At 41.0% G+C, this 21,000-nt stretch overlaps 1 protein-coding gene across 3 annotated transcripts; it reads right to left on the bottom strand.

The window, feature by feature from the left end:
- Positions 1 to 16,803: 16,803 nt before the first annotated feature.
- LOC140887136 (protein LSD1-like) lies at positions 16,804 to 20,659 on the bottom strand. Of its 3 annotated transcripts, none has more exons than XM_073294196.1 (7): positions 20,463 to 20,659; positions 20,217 to 20,341; positions 19,208 to 19,318; positions 17,771 to 17,880; positions 17,489 to 17,569; positions 17,297 to 17,368; positions 16,804 to 17,207 (listed from the first exon to the last, which is right to left on the bottom strand). In XM_073294196.1, exons 2-7 carry the CDS (start codon positions 20,326 to 20,328, stop codon positions 17,166 to 17,168), a joined length of 528 nt encoding a protein of 175 aa, XP_073150297.1. In that variant the 5' UTR covers positions 20,329 to 20,341; positions 20,463 to 20,659; the 3' UTR covers positions 16,804 to 17,165. The 3 variants fall into 3 exon arrangements, with proteins under 3 accessions (XP_073150297.1, XP_073150298.1, XP_073150296.1); XM_073294197.1 differs by having other exon boundaries at positions 20,217 to 20,399; positions 20,497 to 20,659; XM_073294195.1 differs by having other exon boundaries at positions 20,217 to 20,659.
- Between the last annotated feature and the right edge of the window lie 341 nt (positions 20,660 to 21,000).

Raw genomic sequence — 21,000 nt, 5'->3', positions numbered from 1 at the left:
CCATAGGAGAATTATTTGTAGCAAAACTCATCGTGAATTGCAACTTGAATGTCGCTCCTTAGGTCTTTTCAAAAAGTTGGTTGATCCACATACTTTGCTTGCTGGTATTTGATTTTTCATTCTTTTGCATGCTATTGTATTTTTTTTCTTTAAATAAATGTACCTTGCTCGGTGTAATTTGAGAATTTATTGTATTTATTTATGTATTATTCTTCTTGTTTTTTAATAGAGAAAAAAATAAGTTTGGCGGAGGTCCGGGCGTGCATAGAAAAAAATGAGAAAGATGCGTAAAAAATGCTAAGAAAATACTTCACAAAGGAGCGAGCTATCGTTGGTTCTCAAGAGCTTCCCCGGAGGAGAAAGTCTCCCGGGCCTTCAAATCATGCTCAGAGTTCCGGCCCACCATCCAAACGATCTGATGTGCATGAAAGAAAGACTGGCGGCAAAAGGAAATATGTTGCAGCTGGACCCGACATCGATGCACGTAGTAAAAAGGTTGAAGATCCGAGAGATCCGAAGAAAAAACATGACGACGAACGAGTAGTTGATCTGAGAGCTCTCGAGGTTCGCCACTTGTTCATGGAAGGAGTGAACCATAAAAATAATGCTGGATCTTTTTGGGATTTGAAAGATCCAGAAATTGGTTGGAGAATGGGAGCGGACCTGATTGGAGATCATGATAAGCTGCATTTACTGCCACAACCTACCGAAGTGTTGACTCGGTCTCTTTCTTCGTCCGCCTTCCAAGTATATCATTACTTGCTTGTTGTTATTTATTACGATTTTTACGTAACAAATAATTTTTTTTATCTATGGGTTTTTATAAATTTTATCGCTTGCTCACACTTTTCAATTTCGAGAAGAGAGGTCTCGAAATTCCGGGAAAAAATTTGATGATGAGCTTACGTCCTTAATGGGTGAGTGCAAAAGACTTGGCGAGGAAAACACGAAGGCTCAAGATGATTTTCTCAAGTCGCAAAAGGAGCTTGAAGAAAAATCCAAAAAGTACGATGCATTGTGCAAGGAGATGGAGGAACTTAGAGGGAAATATTCCTGTGAATCGGAGACCGGTGAGATTTTTCTCAGTTCGTCAATAGGCAAGAATCTCTTGCGAAGCACCGGAGAAAAAGCAATTGAAGGCTATCGAGAATCCACAGCTTTTAGAGATGAAGTGATTCAGCGGGCGATTGTTATTCATGATGAAGTTGTTGTGGATTTTCGCCAAGAACTATGGGATACTAAACTAGTTCCGGAGGAAATTATTATGATGATTCACCCTAAAATTCCGGAGCCTAGAACTGCAAGAGTTGAGGATGACTCGGATCCTCCCTTAGGGAATTTATTGGGAGGACTGGGTGATGAGGAGATGATCGAAGCTTTGCGTTCGAATTTTTAGCTTATACAATCAATAATGACGGTGTGTGTCGAAGCTACATGGAGACTACTCTTTGGAGCCGTGGAGCAGTTTAGCTTTATTATTTCTTGCCACTTTTGGGCAATTTTTTTTTTTGTAAAAAAGTTAAAGTCATAGACTTTGTCTGTTCTTTTTGAGTAAGTAAGTAGTTGGTGGAGGAGAAAAGGAAAAACAATAATTCTTTTATATATATACATTCAATTTTGTCGATTATCATAACTCTTTTGCATTTTGAATTTGCTATTGCATACTTGTTTGATGAATAAAATACTATCGCTTTAATATTGGAGTACTTGGGAGGGGATCAGTCTCCCAAGATTTTGTCTCATGGGGAAGTCCTAAACCCACTTAGTACGTGGTGAGGTATCCCAAGACTTGTAATATTATTATTTCGTCTTGACCTCTTACAGCGTCATAATTTCAAATGTCCCATGGGGCTGTCCAAGCCTCTTATTGTTGGGAATTTTTTTTTATGATTGCTAGGGTCTATGACGTTTACATCGTAAGTAAGCGTTGGTATAGGAGAGGAGATATGATAAGCGTTCGACAAAGTGATCTGCTTGTATAACAAAATAATCATATTAGTTGAAAACTACATAACAAAATTGTAGTATCAAAACATAAAGAAAATATGCTAGTAACAAAAAAGGTAGATTTAGCCTATTATTGGCGAGAGTTGTAGTTTATGCATAAAAATTCTTCAGGTTGGCCACGTTCCAAGGTCTGGGAAGTATTCTTCCATCTGAATGTTGGAGGCGATATGTTCCCATCATCACAATCTCAATTACTTTGTACGGGCCTTCCCATTTTGGGTCTAATTTACCCACAGACTTCAAGATGTCGGATTTTCTCAAGACCAGGTCTCCTACTTGGAAAGATCTTGGTTTGACTCTGTCATTGTATGCTTTAGTCATACAAGCTCGATATCTCTCGGCTCATGTCGAAGCTTCATCTCTCAGTTCATCCACCAAGTCCAATGAAATTCGGAGGGCTTGGTCATTCCCAGATGAAGTGTACTGTTTCACTCGTCATGATTGCTCTCCAATTTCGGCAGGAGCCACAGCTTACGCTCCGTAGGCCAGGTTGAAAGGAGATTATCTAGTTGAAGAGCGTGGAGTGGTTCGATATGCCCATAGAACAATTAGCAACTCATCCACCCATTTTTCTTTGGCATTGCCTAGGCGTGTTTTGAGGTGCTGTAGAATGGTCCGATTGGTGACCTCGATTTGCCCATTTGCTTGAGGATTCCCTACAGAAGTGAAGAACTGCTTGATAAAGAGTCCTTTGCACCAGTCTTTTATCTTCGCTCCAGAGAATTGAGTTTCATTGTCTGAAACCAAGGTTTGAGGAATGCCAAATCTGCATATTATATTCTTCCATAAGAAATTGATTACATCTCTCTCGGATATTTTGGCCAATGGTTCAGCTTTGAACCCATTTGGTGAAATAATCCACAGCTACTATCAGAAATTTTCTTTGTCTGGTAGCAGGAGGAAAAGGACCTACCAAATCCATTCCCCATTGAGCAAAAGGTAGAGGACTTTTCAGGGGCTGTAAGATTGTCGCCGGCTGGTAATGGAAGTTAGCATGCTCTTGACATGCGTGACAATGTTTTGCTAACTCAATAGCGTCTTGCTTCATCGTTGGCCAAAAGTACCCTTAGCGCAATGCTTTCCCCGCGAGAGCTCTGCCAGCTAAGTGATTTCCACATATTCCTTCATGAATTTCACGGAGCACATAGTTTTCCTTAGCTGGCGTTAGACACTTTAGGTAAGGTGAAGAGAAACCTCTTTTGTACAGTTCTCCGTCAATGATCGTGAACCGAGCAGCTCTCACTCTAAGTTTTCGAGCTTCGACTTGGTTAGCAGGTAGTTTCTCCTGCTTCAAATAGTCGATTATTTCATCTTTTCAACTAGGTTCTTCGCTGTCAGCACAGAAGATTGTAACATCACTTCCATCAGTTTTTTCCTTGCCATAAGTTAGGAATGTAATTTCCCTATTATCAATTTTGGCCAAGGATCTTGCTAACTTGGCAAGGCGGTCTGCTGACTCATTTTCCCCTCTAGGTATCTTCTTTATATCATAGTTCTCTAAACGCGAGAGAAGCTCATTCACTTGAGTGAGGTATTCAAGCATTTTATCTTCCTTGGCTTCATAATTTCCATTAACCTGACTGACGATAAGTTGGGAGTCACTGTGTATCGTCAGTCTTTTTGCTCCGACCGACAGGGCCAATTTAATTCCCATGATGAAAGCTTCATATTCTGCCTCATTATTCATTGCAGGGAATAGAAATTTGATGGCATATTGAAATTTATCTCCCTGTGGGCTCTCCACAACTATACCTGCACCGCTTCCTGTAGAGGTTGATGACCCGTCGACATAAACCATCCATGTCTGGGTGGAGCTTTCTTCTTGAGTTACTATCATCTCTACTAGAAAATCAGCCAGAATTTGTGCTTTAATCGCTGGACGCGGGTGATATTCAATTCCATATTGGCTCAGTTCAACAGCCCACTTAACCATTCTTCCTGATGCTTCAGGACTCGAGATAATTTGTTTGAGAGGATGATTGGTGAGTACAATAATTGGATGAGATTGAAAGTAAGGACATAGTTTTCTCGCTGCAGTTACCAAAGCCAGTGCCAGTTTCTCGATCTTTGTATATCTTAATTCTGCTCCGTGTAAAGTTCGACTGATATAATAAACTGGTTTGTGCTCACGTCCTACTTCAGAGACCAATACTGCACTTACCGCCTCCGCAGATATTTCCAGATAAATCAACAGGGTGTCACCTTCGTTTGGTTTTACCAACAACGGCGGAGAGGTCAGATGCACTTTCAACTCATCAAATTCTTGTTGACACTCTTCTGTCCATTGAAAACCTTTCCCACTCCTCAACATTTTGAAAAATGGTAAACCCTTGTCTGCAGATCTTGAGATAAATCGGTTGAGGGCGGCCAAAGGTCCTGTCAACTCTTGGATGCCTTTTACACTCTTCGGAGGATTCATGTTTAAAATTGCTTTGATTTTTTCAGGGTTGGCCTCTATTCCTCGTTCTGACACCATATAACCGAGAAATTTGCCTCCTCGTACACCAAAAGTGCATTTATTCGGATTAAGTTTCATCCTGTATTTTTTGAGTATACTGAAGCATTCCTCAAAATCTTCCAAGTGATTAGATGCTTGAATACTTTTGACGAGCATGTCATCTATATAAACTTCCATGTTACGACCGATCAAGTGTTCGAACATGGTATTTACCAGACGTTGATAGGTAGCTCCAGCATTTTTCAACCCAAACGGCATTACATCATAACAATAAATTCCTCGATCAGTAACGAAACTTTCTTTTTCCTGGTCTTCTGGCGCTAGGCCGATCTGATTGTATCCTTGATATGCATCAAGAAAAGTGAGCAGCTCGCATCCTGCTATCGAATCGACTAACAAGTCAATTCGAGGGAGTGGAAACGGATCTTTGGGGCATGCTTTGTTGAGATCAGTGAAATATATACACAAACGCCACTTTCCTCCCGCCTTCGGTACTAAAACCACATTTGTAAGCCAATCTGGGTATGAAACTGGCCTGATGTACTTTCCCGCTAAGAGTTTCTCCACTTCAGCGGCTATATGCCGATTTTTTTCTGGACCAAATGCTCTTTTCTTTTGATTCACCGGTCTCATTTTCGGATCAACACTGTAGTGACCCTGCATGGAATCACCTACTAACTGGCAACTAATAGCATGCATTAAACTTAAATACAGCAAAATACTTAACAGAGTAAAAACGTGCGGAAACGTAATCCATAATTTACATATCAGCTTAGTAATATAATCCAGGCTTAGATCTGTAGTGATACAACCATATCGAAATTCTTAAAAGTAAACATTATACAGCTAATAAATCGTGCTGTATAAAAACTTTCAAAGCTCCTGCTCCCTAGTCCTGCCTTGAACTACCAGCTCCGTCCATCCTGCGACCTGCCCCATGGAATAAGGTGTCCAAGATAACAACTAGGACGTGAGCGCTACGCCCAGTACATAGACATGAGTAAACATATGTATATAATGCATGCAACATGATGACTGATACAGGGTCATCTGAAAAGTCATGCTCAGAACCGGCGCCATATGAGTGCTGCCACCGCACGGATCAACCTCTGGGTGCAACCACACTCGTCTAGTACACCAGAGTAGACAGACATAAATGCCCCCGCCATCGCGGTACTCTCAGTGACAGACTATCGAGTATAGAGCTGAGCGGCTCTATAGTCAGGTATAACAAGGTATAGGCTCAACGTGTATATGCACATGACATATGGATATAGAAAGCGGTAAATCATATATCATGCCATATAATAATGCCAAATAAATGCAACATATAAACATGTATACTCGCTGGCAATCTCAGTCAATGTGTACGTACCTCTAGGCTAGTTCAAGTATAATAGGATCCTAGGTTCCAAGCCTATATTCAAAAGTTCACCGTATCACTACATAAATTCTATAAGCCTTAACTAAGCTAATAAGTACTCCCAAAACTTAAATAGATTCCCGGACCATACCTTCGTCCGTAGTTAGCCCTTTGGAGTCGCTAGTCCTGAATGACTATAACCTCACCGTGGTTATTTCAGAACCTCACTATTAACCGATAGGGCCCTCAAGTGTATATCTCACGCTATATAACTGAAGAAGGAAACGCGGGAATTCGTATTTCAAAACTGAAGCAAATGAGCCCTATTTATAGCCAAAATCTCGGCAACGATCGGAACCACCGATCTCGGGATCGGAGCTTCCGATTCCAGCTCATTCTGTGCATGTCCGACACGTCGGGATCGGAACCACCGTTCCGGGATCGGAACTTCCGATCGAACCCCCGATCAACACTTGTCAAAACTCACGGCTGAGTCATCGAGCATTGCTGGTTGGCTGAGATCGGAACCTCCGTTCCTGATCGGAACGTCCGATCACCGTGCATCCGATCTGCTTCCGAAGTGGTCAGGATCGGAGCTTCCGAACTGGGATCGGAGCTTCAGATCTGGCCCGAAGTCAAAAGCCCAAATTCCTCTTCCGAAGTCCAATAACACTCTGAAAATAGATCAATTACCAACCCTTAATTATGTTTAACATATTATTATCTTAAAATGGGTTCCGGGTTACTACATTCTCCCCACCTTTAGATATTTCGTCCGCGAAATAACATCTAAAGATAAATCAAGATAACAATATGAAACAACAAACCATGTCTTATTACAACAACGGTAATTACATCTTATATGGTAATCAAAAATACAAAGCAAACAACTCAGGATATTCTGCTCGCATACGACTCTCAGTTTCCCAAGTTGCTTCTTCAACGCCTCGGCGCTGCCACTGTACCATCACAAGTGGTATAGTCTTGTTCCGAAGAACTTTCTCCTTCCTGTCTAGGATACAGATTGGTCGTTTCACAAAAGACAGATCTGGCTCTAGCTGAATATCAGTAGATTGAATCACATGAGATTCATCAGCTATGTACTGTCGAAGCAACGACACATGAAAAACATTGTGTATACTGGAAAGAGATGGCGGTAAAGCCAAACGATAAGCAACATCTCCGATCTTCTCCAGTATCTGGAAAGGCCCAATGTAACGAGGAGACAACTTGCCTTTCACACCAAATCTCATCACCTTCCTGAAAGGTGATACTCGCAGAAAAACATATTCACCAGGCTCAAACTGAAGTGGCCTGCGGCGAATATTCGCATAACTGGCTTGTCTATCTTGAGCAACTTTGATCCTATGCTTGATCAAATCTACCTTGTCTACAATCTGATGCACCAATTTAGGACCCTCGACTTGCCGTTCCCCGACTTCATCCCAGAATAACGGAGTACGACACCGTCGACCATACAATGCCTCGAAAGGTGCCATATCAATACTACGATGATAACTGTTATTGTAGGCAAATTCAATCAAAGGCAACTGATCCTGCCAAGATAAGCCAAAATCCATGACAGAAGAACGTAGCATATCCTCCAGCGTACGAATAGTGCGCTCTGACTGCCCGTCAGTCTCCGGATGATACGCCGTGCTCAAACTCAGAGTGGTACCCAACGCCTGCTGAAAACTACCCCAAAAATGTGAAGTAAATCGCGGATCTCTATCACTGACAATACTCACTGGAATCCCATGTAATCGCACAATCTCCTGGATATATAAGCGTGCCATGCGATCATAAGAATACTTCCGGTTATAAGGAATGAAATGTGCTGATTTTGTCAAACGGTCAACAACGACCCAAATAGCATCACACTGACGTGACGTCATAGGTAAGTGGGTGACAAAATCCATAGTTACGTGCTCCCACTTCCATTCGGGAATCTCAAGATTCTGCAGTAATCCACCTGGTCGTCGATATTCAGCCTTGACTTGTTGACAAACCAAACATCTCGAAACAAACTGATAAACACTTCGCTTCATTCCCTTCCACCAGAATCTAGTTCGCAAGTCCTTATACATTTTCATACTTCCAGGATGAACTGATAATCGACTCCTGTGAGCTTGAGATAGAATATCATTCCTGAGCTCCGCAACATTAGGTACAACCACTCTATTGGATAGGCACAATAAACCATCTGCCTGAAAATGGAATCCAGATGTATTAACTCCATTGGCTAGACGTGCCAATCGCTGAGTCTTATCATCAGATATCTGAGCATCTCTGATCCGAGAATACAATGCTGGCTCAGATAGAATAGTATACAAATGAATCCCATTCCTCCCTTTCTTGTGCTTGAGCGTAAAACTCAATGAACAGCACTCTTGAATCATATGAGATATTTCATTAGTCTGAAGTGCAGACAGTCTCACCTGCCGACTCAAGGCATCAGCAGTAAGATTAGCAGAACCTGGATGATATTTGATTTCACAATCATAATCCTTCAGGAGATCCATCCAGCGTCTCTGTCGCATATTCAACTCTGCCTGAGTGAATAAATACTTCAAACTCTTGTGATCCGTAAATATCTCAAATTTCTCGCCATAAAGATAATGTCTCCAAATCTTGAGCGCAAATACAATGGCGGCTAACTCGAGATCATGCACTGGATAGTTATTCTCATGCGTCTTCAACTGTCGAGAAGCATAGGCAATAACATGTCCATGCTGTGTCAACACACATCCCAACCCCTGACCAGAGGCATCAGTATAGACAACATAACCTCCTGATCCAGAAGGTAGAGTTAGCACAGGTGCAGTAGTAAGACGTCTACGCAGCTCGTGAAATGACTCCTCACAATCCGAGGACCAAATGAAGGCAACATCTTTCCGAGTAAGCTGAGTCAAAGGCCTGGCCAACTGTGAAAAATTCTCGATGAACCGACGGTAATATCCCGCTAGACCCAAAAAACTACGAATCTCAGCAACCGTCGTCGGTCGAGACCAGTTCAGCACTGCCTCTATCTTACTAGGATCAACAGATATCCCTTCATTAGAAATCACATGACCGAGAAATACTACCCGATCAAGCCAGAATTCACACTTACTCAATTTCGCATATAGTTGCTTATCTCGTAACGTCTGTAGAACAATTCTCAAATGCTGTGCATGCTCATCCTTGTCATGAGAATAGACAAGAATATCATCTATGAAGACGATGACAAATCTATCCAGATAATCTCGAAATACCTGATTCATCAGATTCATAAAGACTGCCGGTGCATTCGTCAAACCGAATGGCATCACCAGAAACTCATAATGCCCGTATCTGGTCCTGAAAGCAGTCGTAGATATATCTGAGTCTCGTACCCGCATCTGATGGTATCCAGATCTCAGATCTATCTTCGAATAAACAGAAGTACCCTGTAGTTGATCAAACAGATCATCAATCTGCGGCAAAGGATACTTATTCTTGATGGTGACACGATTTAACTGCCTGTAATCAATACATAATCGCATCGATCCATCCTTCTTTTTGACAAACAAAACAGGTGCTCCCCACGGAGAAACACTCGGACGAATATATCCCTTATCAAGTAGATCTTGCAACTGCTGTTTCAATTCCCTCATCTCTGACGGTGCCAGACGATAAGGTGCTCGGGATATAGGCGTAGTTCCTGGTACTAGATCAATACCAAATTCAACCTCTCGAACCGGAGGAAAACCAGGAATCTCATCAGGGAATACGTCAGGAAACTCGCTGACAACCGGTAGCTGATCAATACCCGTACTACTCATGGACATATCAACTCCATAGATGAGGTAGCCCTCCCCACCTGACTCCAAGACATGACATGCCTTCAGAGCCGAAACAAGTGGCATCGGAGGTCGCGCACCCTCACCATAAAAGTACCAACTATCACCCTCAACGGGATGAAACTGTACCAGACGCTGATAACAATCCACAGTAGCGTGATACAAAGTCAGCATATCTATTCCCAAGATACAATCAAAATCCGTCATCGCTAATATCATCAAATTAGCCGATAACACATTACCCTCAAACTCCAGAAGGCAACCCATCACTAGACGCTTAGTTACTATCTCTTGCTCCAACGGAGTAGATACAACTAAATCCATATCTAATGATACATAAGGTAATCTATGTCTCTTAACGAAGCGACTAGAAATAAAGGAATGCGATGCTCCCGTATCAATTAATACAAGTGCAGGAATACCACATAACAAGAAGTTACCTGCCAACATGCGATCGCTTCCCTCCGTAGCCTGCTCCTGAGACAGAGCAAACACCTGCCCTTGAGTCTGGGGACGATAACCAGAAGAACTCTGTGGTGCTGGCTGCTGACGTGGAAAAGTAGAAGCCTGAGATCCAACCTGGGATCCCGATCCACTAGCAGAACTCATGCGCTGAGGACAATCTCTCCGCAGATGTCCCTGCTGACCACAAATATAACACGCCCCAGTAGCTCTCCGACATGAAGCTGCAGGATGCTTCCCACCACAGTGGCTACAAAACTCCTCCTTCTTCTTCTTCTTCCCAAAGCGGAAAGTACCTCGTGAACCACGAGAACCAGACGAAGTAGTAGGAGTAGAAGAAGACGTAGGTACAGATGGCACAACAGATTGAGCTCGAGGCTCAAAAGATCCACTAGGCTGTGCTGGCATCATCAACTGTGCACGCCTGTTGCTAGTCTCCACAAGACGGCAACGGTTCACCAAAGTCTCATAAGATACCGGGTCATCACAGACGACAACCTGAGAGTAGATATCTTGGTTCAGGCCTTGTAGAAAGATATCATATTTCGACGCATCACTCTCATTGATATGAGGACTGAAAGGTAGCAGATCAAGAAATCGCTGCTGATACTGATCAATAGTCATTGATCCTTGCCTCAAATTAAGCAACTCCATAGATCGTGTTTGGCGAACAGCCGGAGGAAAATATAATTTCTGAAACTCCCGACAGAAATCCCCCCAAGTCACCTGTCCTCTCTCAGTACGTGCCTGAGCAACCTTGGCATCCCACCAAAAACGTGCTCTATCCTCTAGAACGAATTCTAGAACTTCCAGTTTCTGCTCCTCAGTACACTCAAAAGCTCGGAACGTGCTCTCAAGTTTAGACATCCAGCTTCTAGCTTGTTCAGGATTCTCGCCTCCCACTAAGGGTTTCGGTCCTACCTGCATAAACTTATTGATAGAGTAGCGACGTCGACCCTCATGAGGACGATGTTGATCATCCTGATGATAATGGCGACGATGATGATGACCACCTCCCTGGCCAACACTACCGTGACTCTCGTCAGCCATATCCTGAAAAGAATTGCACATTAAAATCCCAAATGCGCAAGAATTACTCAAGACTAAACTAAATCCCAAGTACTAATCCCAAAATCTATGCATGCTCTGATACCAAAAATGTAGTGACCCTGCATGGAATCACCTACTAACTGGCAACTAATAGCATGCATTAAACTTAAATACAGCAAAATACTTAACAGAGTAAAAACGTGCGGAAACGTAATCCATAATTTACATATCAGCTTAGTAATATAATCCAGGCTTAGATCTGTAGTGATACAACCATATCGAAATTCTTAAAAGTAAACATTATACAGCTAATAAATCGTGCTGTATAAAAACTTTCAAAGCTCCTGCTCCCTAGTCCTGCCTTGAACTACCAGCTCCGTCCATCCTGCGACCTGCCCCATGGAATAGGGAGTCCAAGATAACAACTAGGACGTGAGCGCTACGCCCAGTACATAGACATGAGTAAACATATGTATATAATGCATGAAACATGATGACTGGTACAGGGTCATCTGAAAAGTCATGCTCAGAACCGGCGCCATATGAGTGCTGCCACCGCACGGATCAACCTCTGGGTGCAACCACACTCGTCTAGTACACCAGAGTAGACAGACATAAATGCCCCCGCCGTCGCGGTACTCTCAGTGACAGACTATCGAGTATAGAGCTGAGCGGCTCTATAGTCAGGTATAACAAGGTATAGGCTCAACGTGTATATGCACATGACATATGGATATAGAAAGCGGTAAATCATATATCATGCCATATAATAATGCCAAATAAATGCAACATATAAACATGTATACTCGCTGGCAATCTCAGTCAATGTGTACGTACCTCTAGGCTAGTTCAAGTATAATAGGATCCTAGGTTCCAAGCCTATATTCAAAAGTTCACCGTATCACTACGTAAATTCTATAAGCCTTAACTAAGCTAATAAGTACTCCCAAAATTTAAATAGATTCCCGGACCATACCTTCGTCCGTAGTTAGCCCTTTGGAGTCGCTAGTTCTGAATGACTATAACCTCACCGTGGTTATTTCAGAACCTCACTATTAACCGATAGGGCCCTCAAGTGTATATCTCACGCTATATAACTGAAGAAGGAAACGCGGGAATTCGTATTTCAAAACTGAAGCAAATGAGCCCTATTTATAGCCAAAATCTCGGCAACGATCGGAACCACCGATCTCGGGATCGGAGCTTCCGATTCCAGCTCATTCTGTGCATGTCCGACACGTCGGGATCGGAACCACCGTTCCGGGATCGGAACTTCCGATCGAACCCCCGATCAACACTTGTCAAAACTCACGGCTGAGTCATCGAGCATTGCTGGCTGGCTGAGATCGGAACCTCCGTTCCTGATCGGAACGTCCGATCACCGTGCATCCGATCTGCTTCCGAAGTGGTCAGGATCGGAGCTTCCGAACTGAGATCGGAGCTTCCGATCTGGCCCGAAGTCAAAAGCCCAAATTCCTCTTCCGAAGTCCAATAACACTCTGAAAATAGATCAATTACCAACCCTTAATTATGTTTAACATATTATTATCTTAAAATGGGTTCCGGGTTACTACAAACACGGAGGTGATGAAGCGCATATTCATGAGGTATTCCTGGCAGATGCTCATCACCCCAAGCAAACACGTCCAAATTGCGACCAAGAAAATTTTTCAACTTCTCTTCCAATTCAGGAGGTAATTCAGTCCCGATTTTCAGTGTCTTCTTGGGATTACTCGGTACGATTTCTACATGCTTTAGATTTTTGGTTGCTGTTATTCTTTATTTGCTCTCGGCTTCCTCATCCACCAAGTGTATTCTGTTTTCACGTAAAATTTTACCAGTTTTCGGTGCTCTTTCCTCACTAGAAACTTGTCTTTTACGATTTCCTGATGAACCCCGTAGTGTCACCACATGACACTCTCTGGCTAGACGATGGTCACCAATGGCTTCTCCTACTCCTCCTGGAGTCGGAAACTTCAGCTTCATATGATATGTCGATCCGATGGCTTGGAATATATTGAGACTTAATCGTCCCAATATCATATTGTATGCAGATGAAGCTTTTACTACAAGGAATTTCACCATCTTAGTAGACCTTTTGGGGTAAGAACCCAAGGAAAGAGGAAGCGTTACTTCTCCCAAAGCTTCAACTATTTCTAAAGAAAATCCAACTAGTGGAGTGTTGACTTGAGCTAACTGTGCATTACTAATACCCAACTTCACGAATGCATCATGAAAAATTATGTCGGTTGAACTTCCTGAATCCACTAGAATTTTCTTTACCCAAAAATTGGAGATTGTGGCTGAGATAATTAAAGCATCATTATGGGTGCCCCGAGGGTTCTCCAGATCTTTGTCACTGAATGATAATCCCTCTTGGATGGTTCCAATTTCATATATCGACAAGGATGTGGGGCTAGATAAATTGTTGGTTCCTTTTTCTGCCCGCAGAAGAGATTTTCTTGCATTGTTCGAGTCGCCACAAGCAGGCCCCCCAGTGATTACGGCGATTACCCCTCCCGAGGGCAAATTTTCATCAGCCCGTTCATGTTGTTTCCCAGTTTCATCATGTCGCTTTTGATAGTCACGTTTTGGTTGTTCGTCCCGACGCCTGTCATCTCGCTTCTCACCGCGGGACTTGTCCACAAAATTTCCCAAATGCCCGCGTTTTATGAGTTTTTCAATTTCTGCTCGCAAACTGAAGCAATCTTCTGTAGTATGACCTTTATCTTTATGAAAATGGCAGTACTTGTCCGAACGCTGGCGCTTTGGGTTATTTTGCATTGGGCGAGGGGGACACAACAACCCTTGTTTTTCAGCCACTACCAGTATATCGGTCAGACGTGCATTGAGGGGTGTATTTTGGAGTCGGGGGCTCTGTGCTGTTCGCTTTTCGTCTCGCTTTCTAATATCTAATTTATCTTCTTATCTCTTTATTTTATTCAAGTAGTGTGGCTCTACAGATTCTTCAACCCGTATGTATTTCTCAGCTCTTTCCAATAATTCCTCTAAGTTTTTGGGCGGCCTTTCCGCTATTGATTCTTTGAACTTCCGATGACGCAAGTTTTGTTGCATTATTCCAGCTAACAAATCATGGTTCACGTATAAGACTTCGTGCACCGCATGAGTAAATCGCCGAACATAGTCCCTCAAACATTCTCCTTCTTTTTGAATGACTGTGAACAAATATGCTGCTGTTTTTGGGTATTTTTTGTTAATTGAGAATTGCTGGATGAAGCAGTCAGTAAGTTGCTCCAAATTGGCAATAGATCCAGAGGGTAACTTATTGAACCATGTGAGTGCTCTTTCTGATAATGTTTTTCGGAAAATTTTACAGTATGCAGCATTTGTGATATCATACAAATCCGCTTTCGCGTAGAATTTGTCAATATGGTCTTGGGGGTCACTCGTTCCATCGAACTCAGGTAAGCTGGGGATTTTGACTCCCTTTGGTAATGCTTCAGATAATATGTCATTAGTGAAGGGGCTTCGACGTGACGGCAAAATTGCGGACATATTCTCTCCAGTTACATGTGTGAGAGATCCATCCTTCCGAGCTGGATTAGTGATCTTGTTTTTGCCAGAAATGTCATGAACTGTGTGAACACTTGCTTCACCGTCTTTCTGAGTAGTATTTTTCTTGGTCCCCCCTTGATCTTTATCATTCACTTTAGACTTATCTTTAGGGTCAAAAGATGACGAGCCTTCAGTCTGAGCCTTTTTCTTGCTGCTTTTGCGCTTGCGGGTTTCTAGGTACTGAGCAACTGCATCTTTTGCTGCGAGTGCTGCTGTGTTTTTCATTAGCGCAGTCAAGTCTTCACGGGTGAGAGTAATACTCGGCAGTGCGTTTCCATTGTTAATATTTCCTTGAGACATTTTTGAAGTAATATGTGTTCTCAATGACGTAGTGAACGGTTTTCCACAGACGGCGCCAAGCTGATGTAGTTAAAAATCACTTGTACTCGACACGTTGCTTTCGCAAAGTCCGGAGTATGAATAAGTCCTTGTGCGTTCTCTTGGGAGATCTTCAGTGGGTTGTTCCTACGTCACAAAACAAAGTCAGAGGAGCCGGGAGGGTTCCCGGCGAAGGCGCTCCGACGCTCAAGTTAGCGATTACTCAAGGAATAATAATCGAGAGTAGAGCGATATAGTGCTTAAGAAAGTGTGTACCTTAATAATGAGGTGATTTGATCTATTTATAGATATTCGGAGAGTTTTCACGGGCTTGAGCCTTTTATGGGCTTTTGTAGAATTCAAAGTCTGCTTGATTTAAATATATATAATATTTAAATAAGCTTGGGCCTCAAAAATATTTGAAGTGGACCTTCATGATTGGGCTCAGGCCCAGTTGAATTTTCAGGTGTAACCTATCATAGGCCCCCCACTCTCGGGCATGTCGCGTGTGTGGAGAGATCCGAGAGTAGAATTTTTATCGGAGTATTTCCAGAAATTTAGTTGCCGAGAACGAATATTGTTTGCCACTGCGAAAATTACGGGGATCGACATATTATAATCCTGGTAGAATAATGATTTCAGTGGAATTGAAAATCAAAATCCTGCCAGAATAATAATTGTAGAAACCTAGTAGAACTCTGACGGAAATAACTATTATAAATTCAGCACCATATCATGTTCATCACAACATACTAACGTAATACTATTTCTGAATCTTTCTTGCCGTATTTGCTAGGTCGCATTCCCCAAATTGAGGCTTCAGTACAATTTTGAAAGTACAAAGTACTGTCCAAAAACAAGAAGTACGTTATAACAAGTCAAAAATCACAATGTCCATTCATTATAGCAGCATTGGGAAATTGGTGAAGTCGAAACCAGCAATAGCAAAACCCAATTCCAACATATGAAAATGGCCAGCGTGTAATTATATGAAGACCTCGAGTAAATGTACCAGAGATGCCTTAAATACACAACTGCTAGCACCATTATTCACATCATGTTTATGATTAAGGTTGATTCTTTACTTCTTTTGAACCACATGGACCTCCTGCCATTTAGATCAGCGACATTTTGGTTAAGTCGAGTTACCAGTGGAATTGATTTAATTAAATATTAAATAAAAATTATGCTCGTAAAAACCGTTGTCTTCTTCCCATGACATCTTTGTAACTCTCGGAGTTTGATACTCACTCGAAGTAGTGTCTAGCGATGCAAATTCGGACCGTAACACCACATTTCACTGCTAACCTTTCAATATAGCCAAGGATATTTCTATGCTGGGTAAATTTCACATGTAGTTTTGGGACCTATGTAGTCCAACGGTTTTAAGATGATGTGATATAATTCTCCGCGAGTAGCATAGCTTTCGCCTTGCCCTCACGGCACACATGGGGATCTTAAATTTCATGCCCTTGTTATCAGTAGAGAAATTGAAGGGGGTGGAAATATTGGCAATATTGCAAATGCACCATATGCTTCTGCCGCAAGGTTACACCATCTTCACACACAGTCGTATCATGATTCATGAATTCAAGAACATATCTGTGAATGTAGCACGATTTTTATGGGTTCTGCATGTAAAGCAGTTCAAAAACACAACTCATGACAAGGTTGTGCCACCCAACTGCAGATATTCTTCCCAGCACAGATCAAGGATCACTGGTAGCATAGGACTATAGATAATGATATTACAAGAAGCTGTTATCTTCAATTTTTATATCACACTTAGCACAGCAAGTTCAGTCTAACAAATCTAGACTTTTCAACACCAACGATCTTAGTTTCTCTCCTCCCAACTACAATGATTTCCTTACAAATGACGCAGAAGGTAGAGCTTTCATCACATTATATTTATATATATTTTCAATATACATAATCACACAAACACTTCTGTTTTTGATAACATAGGTGCCACAACACAAAGCAGCAACATCACCAAGATATATTCCCGCCAAATATATATATACCTCATATACCCAAAAAGCAAAATGGTGAATGCATTTCTTGGCTTAGTGATGGCTGCAGTGATCCACCAAATTATCAATCAGGATCACTTCTTATCTGTAGTGACCCCAACAACAACGTTGCTAACCTGAAATTTGAGATAGTGTTCAAAACTCGGTCAAACAGAAAGGGGGTAGTAAGAAATCACGACACAGATGGCACAAATAGCAGATCTACCAGTTTCCCACTCTTGTCAACAGACATGGGGTTTTCCACAACCACGGTTTGGTTCTGAGAATTGGACAATGCCTGCACAAAGGAAAAAGAAAATGACAACAATTAAACATTCAGAAAAAAGACTTTCCCATGAAGGGTGCTCCTGATCCATATGCAGCTCTTACATGGTAGCTAACCACATTAGGAACTTACCGCTGTACTTGAAGGTGGCGATGCCGAAGAGGGAGTTCCGTTCGGCCTATGCATGGGAATAGGTACCCTAACATTTCCCATCTGCCAGCACAAAACAAATAGATAGTCATAGTACCAGCACAGAAAAGGAACATACGACTCATCCTATGACCTCAAATGAAAGTTTAACATACTCCATGAGAATCAAGCATTAGTTGAATTCAGGTAAGAATGAGAAAACATTCAGTGATCTTTAGTGTGCATCGAATCTCAACAACAATTGATATATACTGGGATGCTTACATTGACATGAGTGATGAATTGACATACAGCACATTTGACAGACGGAGCCCCATATGGGTACATAAGTGTTGTGCGGCAATTTCCACAGTTGACATGAGCGATATTAGATGCTAAAAAACAACCAAAATCCAAATAAAAAACATAGGAAATCCGAAATAGTCTAGACAAAACAGCTACACATTAAGATGGGTGACAGACAATGGACAAAATAAGTTGTTTTTGTTGTTTCTGCATATCTTTTGGATTTACATGATGGGTTCCACATGATCTTATCATTATGAGGTTTTGGATTAATATAATCAAGCCGTGAATAAAAATAGCGATCACCAAAGATGAACAGTAAATACAAAGTAATAATGTTATTGCATTGCACCCTCTCTGCACCATCAATAAAAAAAATAAAGAGTTAAGACAGATTTGGAAGCATAAAAAACATATCTATCAACCTATTATCCAGTAATTGTTATGGATCGACCATTAAATGTGGCTTGGACAAAAGAAACACAAATATCTTCACTCTTGGAGGAGAAGAAACAATCAATAAGGCTTTATTCGGACCAGATATCAACTACTGGAGTTTCCCTTACAGCATACAATTTATTTTACCAATTACTTGCCATTCATGTTCCTTTCTCGACCAATAATCATAGCAAGAGCAGAATTTTATGTTGTCTACTGTTACAGATTTCTCACATCGAATATTAAAACAAATAAAGAATAACTTATAAGCCTATGAGGTTATACCACCTGTTAGGCAAACTTTTGGGTCTTGGGAACAACTGTTGGTTTATAACCTAACATTAGTCATTAGTGCTCTCGTTGAAAGTCGGCGTAGCGGAATAGTCAATCAGAAAAGGATTACCATCGGACCAGTGTCGGTAATCATGTTAAAAAAAAAGTCATGTTATAGAGTGTATTGAGGTGCATGGTGCATGAGCTGAATACTGAAATGTAGGTGTACATAGTAGGCAGCCACGGACATTGCCTTCTCAAGGGGTCGACAATGTTATTAAAACCAAAAAAGAATAGCTTATAAATACATGAGGTTGTAACACCCATTTGACAAGCATTTTAGGATCAAACATCTCTTGGGTTTATAATCTAACATCTAGCCACCAAAACGATAATAATAATATGCTCTTCTAATTTCCCATTATGTAATTTTTGTCTTAGGACATGAACAATGTTCAATGGGAGGAGATAAAGTGGCAGTGAATGTATGAATCAAATCCTTCCAAAATATAACTTGATAGAAGATCACATTGTATGTACCCCATACATTTCAGTGGCATTAGTAACGAAAATACAGCAAAAATTTTCACGGATAAGCAAAGATGCCAAGATCAAACACCAAAATTACTCTAGATTGAAGACATTGTCATTTGTCACTAAACAGTAGTCTCTAAAGTAGCATCTACAGTAAACAATGATTATCACCTGGTGCAAGGTTCACCGTGTGACAACAGGAGCATCTCACACTTGTAGCTCCACGAGTATACATCAACAATGTACGGCAACCCCCACATATCAGTTGGGCCATTTCCATTCCTGTGGAGGGACAATGTTATATTGAAAAACCATGACATTGAAGCCTAAAACTAGGAAATAATGGAAAATTGCTCTGTTCTAAGCTACATTGTCGACTGAGCAATCTAATAGCCTTGGTGTATACACAAACACACATATAGAAATCCGTGGGCATGATTCCGATTGATCTCATTCTTTGATCTATAACATAAATATCGAGTTCACAGAATGAAAGGAATGGTTTTAGTGGTGTTTAGTTTGGGCTTTATACCTAATGATTTTTCAAAAGAGTTATGTATCTATTATAGCTCTTAGATATTGTTTGGTTAAAAGTTTTGAAAGTTTCCGTGATATATTTTATGAAACTGTGGAAGAGCATAATGACTGATGGGAAAAAGTAAACAGTATAAAGATAATTGTGCGAGTTGATGAGCAAAATAACGTGTGGAGTGAAAATTAGGAGGGAAAAAAAATCAAAATAGCACTAGCAGCTGGCTCTCGCGTTGTATCAAGAAGCCAAAAAACCAATTCCTTGCTTCTAAAACCCAAACCGAAGAATAAAAATGTATGTTCCATTGCTAAACGCAAATTAGTCCACGTATAACACTGAAAAAACAATCAGATGATGCAGCTCAATTAATGACAACGAAAATGATTGACAAAAATACAGCAAAATTTTGCCAGCTGAAATTGTTTTGGACTACATAAGACGAGAAGCATTGTAACCTAACTTTCTTTCTAAAAATATTCACCCTCTCAAGCGATAGAATTAATTAGAAAGAACAAATCATGTCATAAAAGATCACAGAAACAGTACTTTACCCGCAGAAACACAACAAATGACACCACACTCATCTTTTCTCCATCCAAAAACTTACAAATTACTCTATCAAATTATCGAGCAGACATCAAAATTAACCTGGAGGGGGCACATTAGTGATGGCATTACACAAAGCGCAGCATACATTGGTTGCCCCGCTCGGGTACATCAGCAGACTCCTACAGCCGTTGCACACAATCTGGCTCTGCATTCCTCCGCTCGCACTAAAATATCTCAAGCAAGTAACACGGCCAGATTCACCACCGACAGGCAAAATCAGAGCTTCAAAACCCAAAAGTCCAAAAAAAAAAAAGAAATAAATAAATAAATATGTTCAAACGATACCCATAAAAAAGACAGATCTGATCAAGAAAACAACTGAGTTTTCATGGGGAGGATTGAGGATAGGGTAGTTGGAGTAGGAATCGGAATTGGAATCGGAATTTTCTATCAGTTGTCACATCGGGGGAGGGAAGCGAATGCCGTGTATTGGCAGTTTCTTGGCAACTTTATCCAGTATGGTGGATGCCATGCCCCCTTCCAATTATTTACTGCATAAATATTATAAATATAAATATATATGACCAGCCATTTATCGTATCTATTTCTATATGTTATGTAAAAGTGCTTTAGCGTAGTCTTTTGGTATTATAAATATGTAAATATATATGACCAGCCATTTACTGTATCTATTCCTATATATTATCTATTTCTATATATTATGTAAAAGTCATTTAGTGTAGTCTCTTGGTATTATAAATATAAATATATATGACCAGCCATTTACCGTATCTATTCATATATATATATATATTATTATCTTACTATTTCATTAAATTTTACTATCTTATTATTCTATTAAAAAAGATGTGGGTCTAATACT

The sequence above is a fragment of the Henckelia pumila genome, chromosome 3, assembly GCF_033568475.1.
Source record: "Henckelia pumila isolate YLH828 chromosome 3, ASM3356847v2, whole genome shotgun sequence".
NCBI lineage: Eukaryota > Viridiplantae > Streptophyta > Magnoliopsida > Lamiales > Gesneriaceae > Henckelia > Henckelia pumila.
Note: the sequence above shows the minus strand (reverse complement) of the source record. Positions and strands in the feature narration are given on the sequence as shown.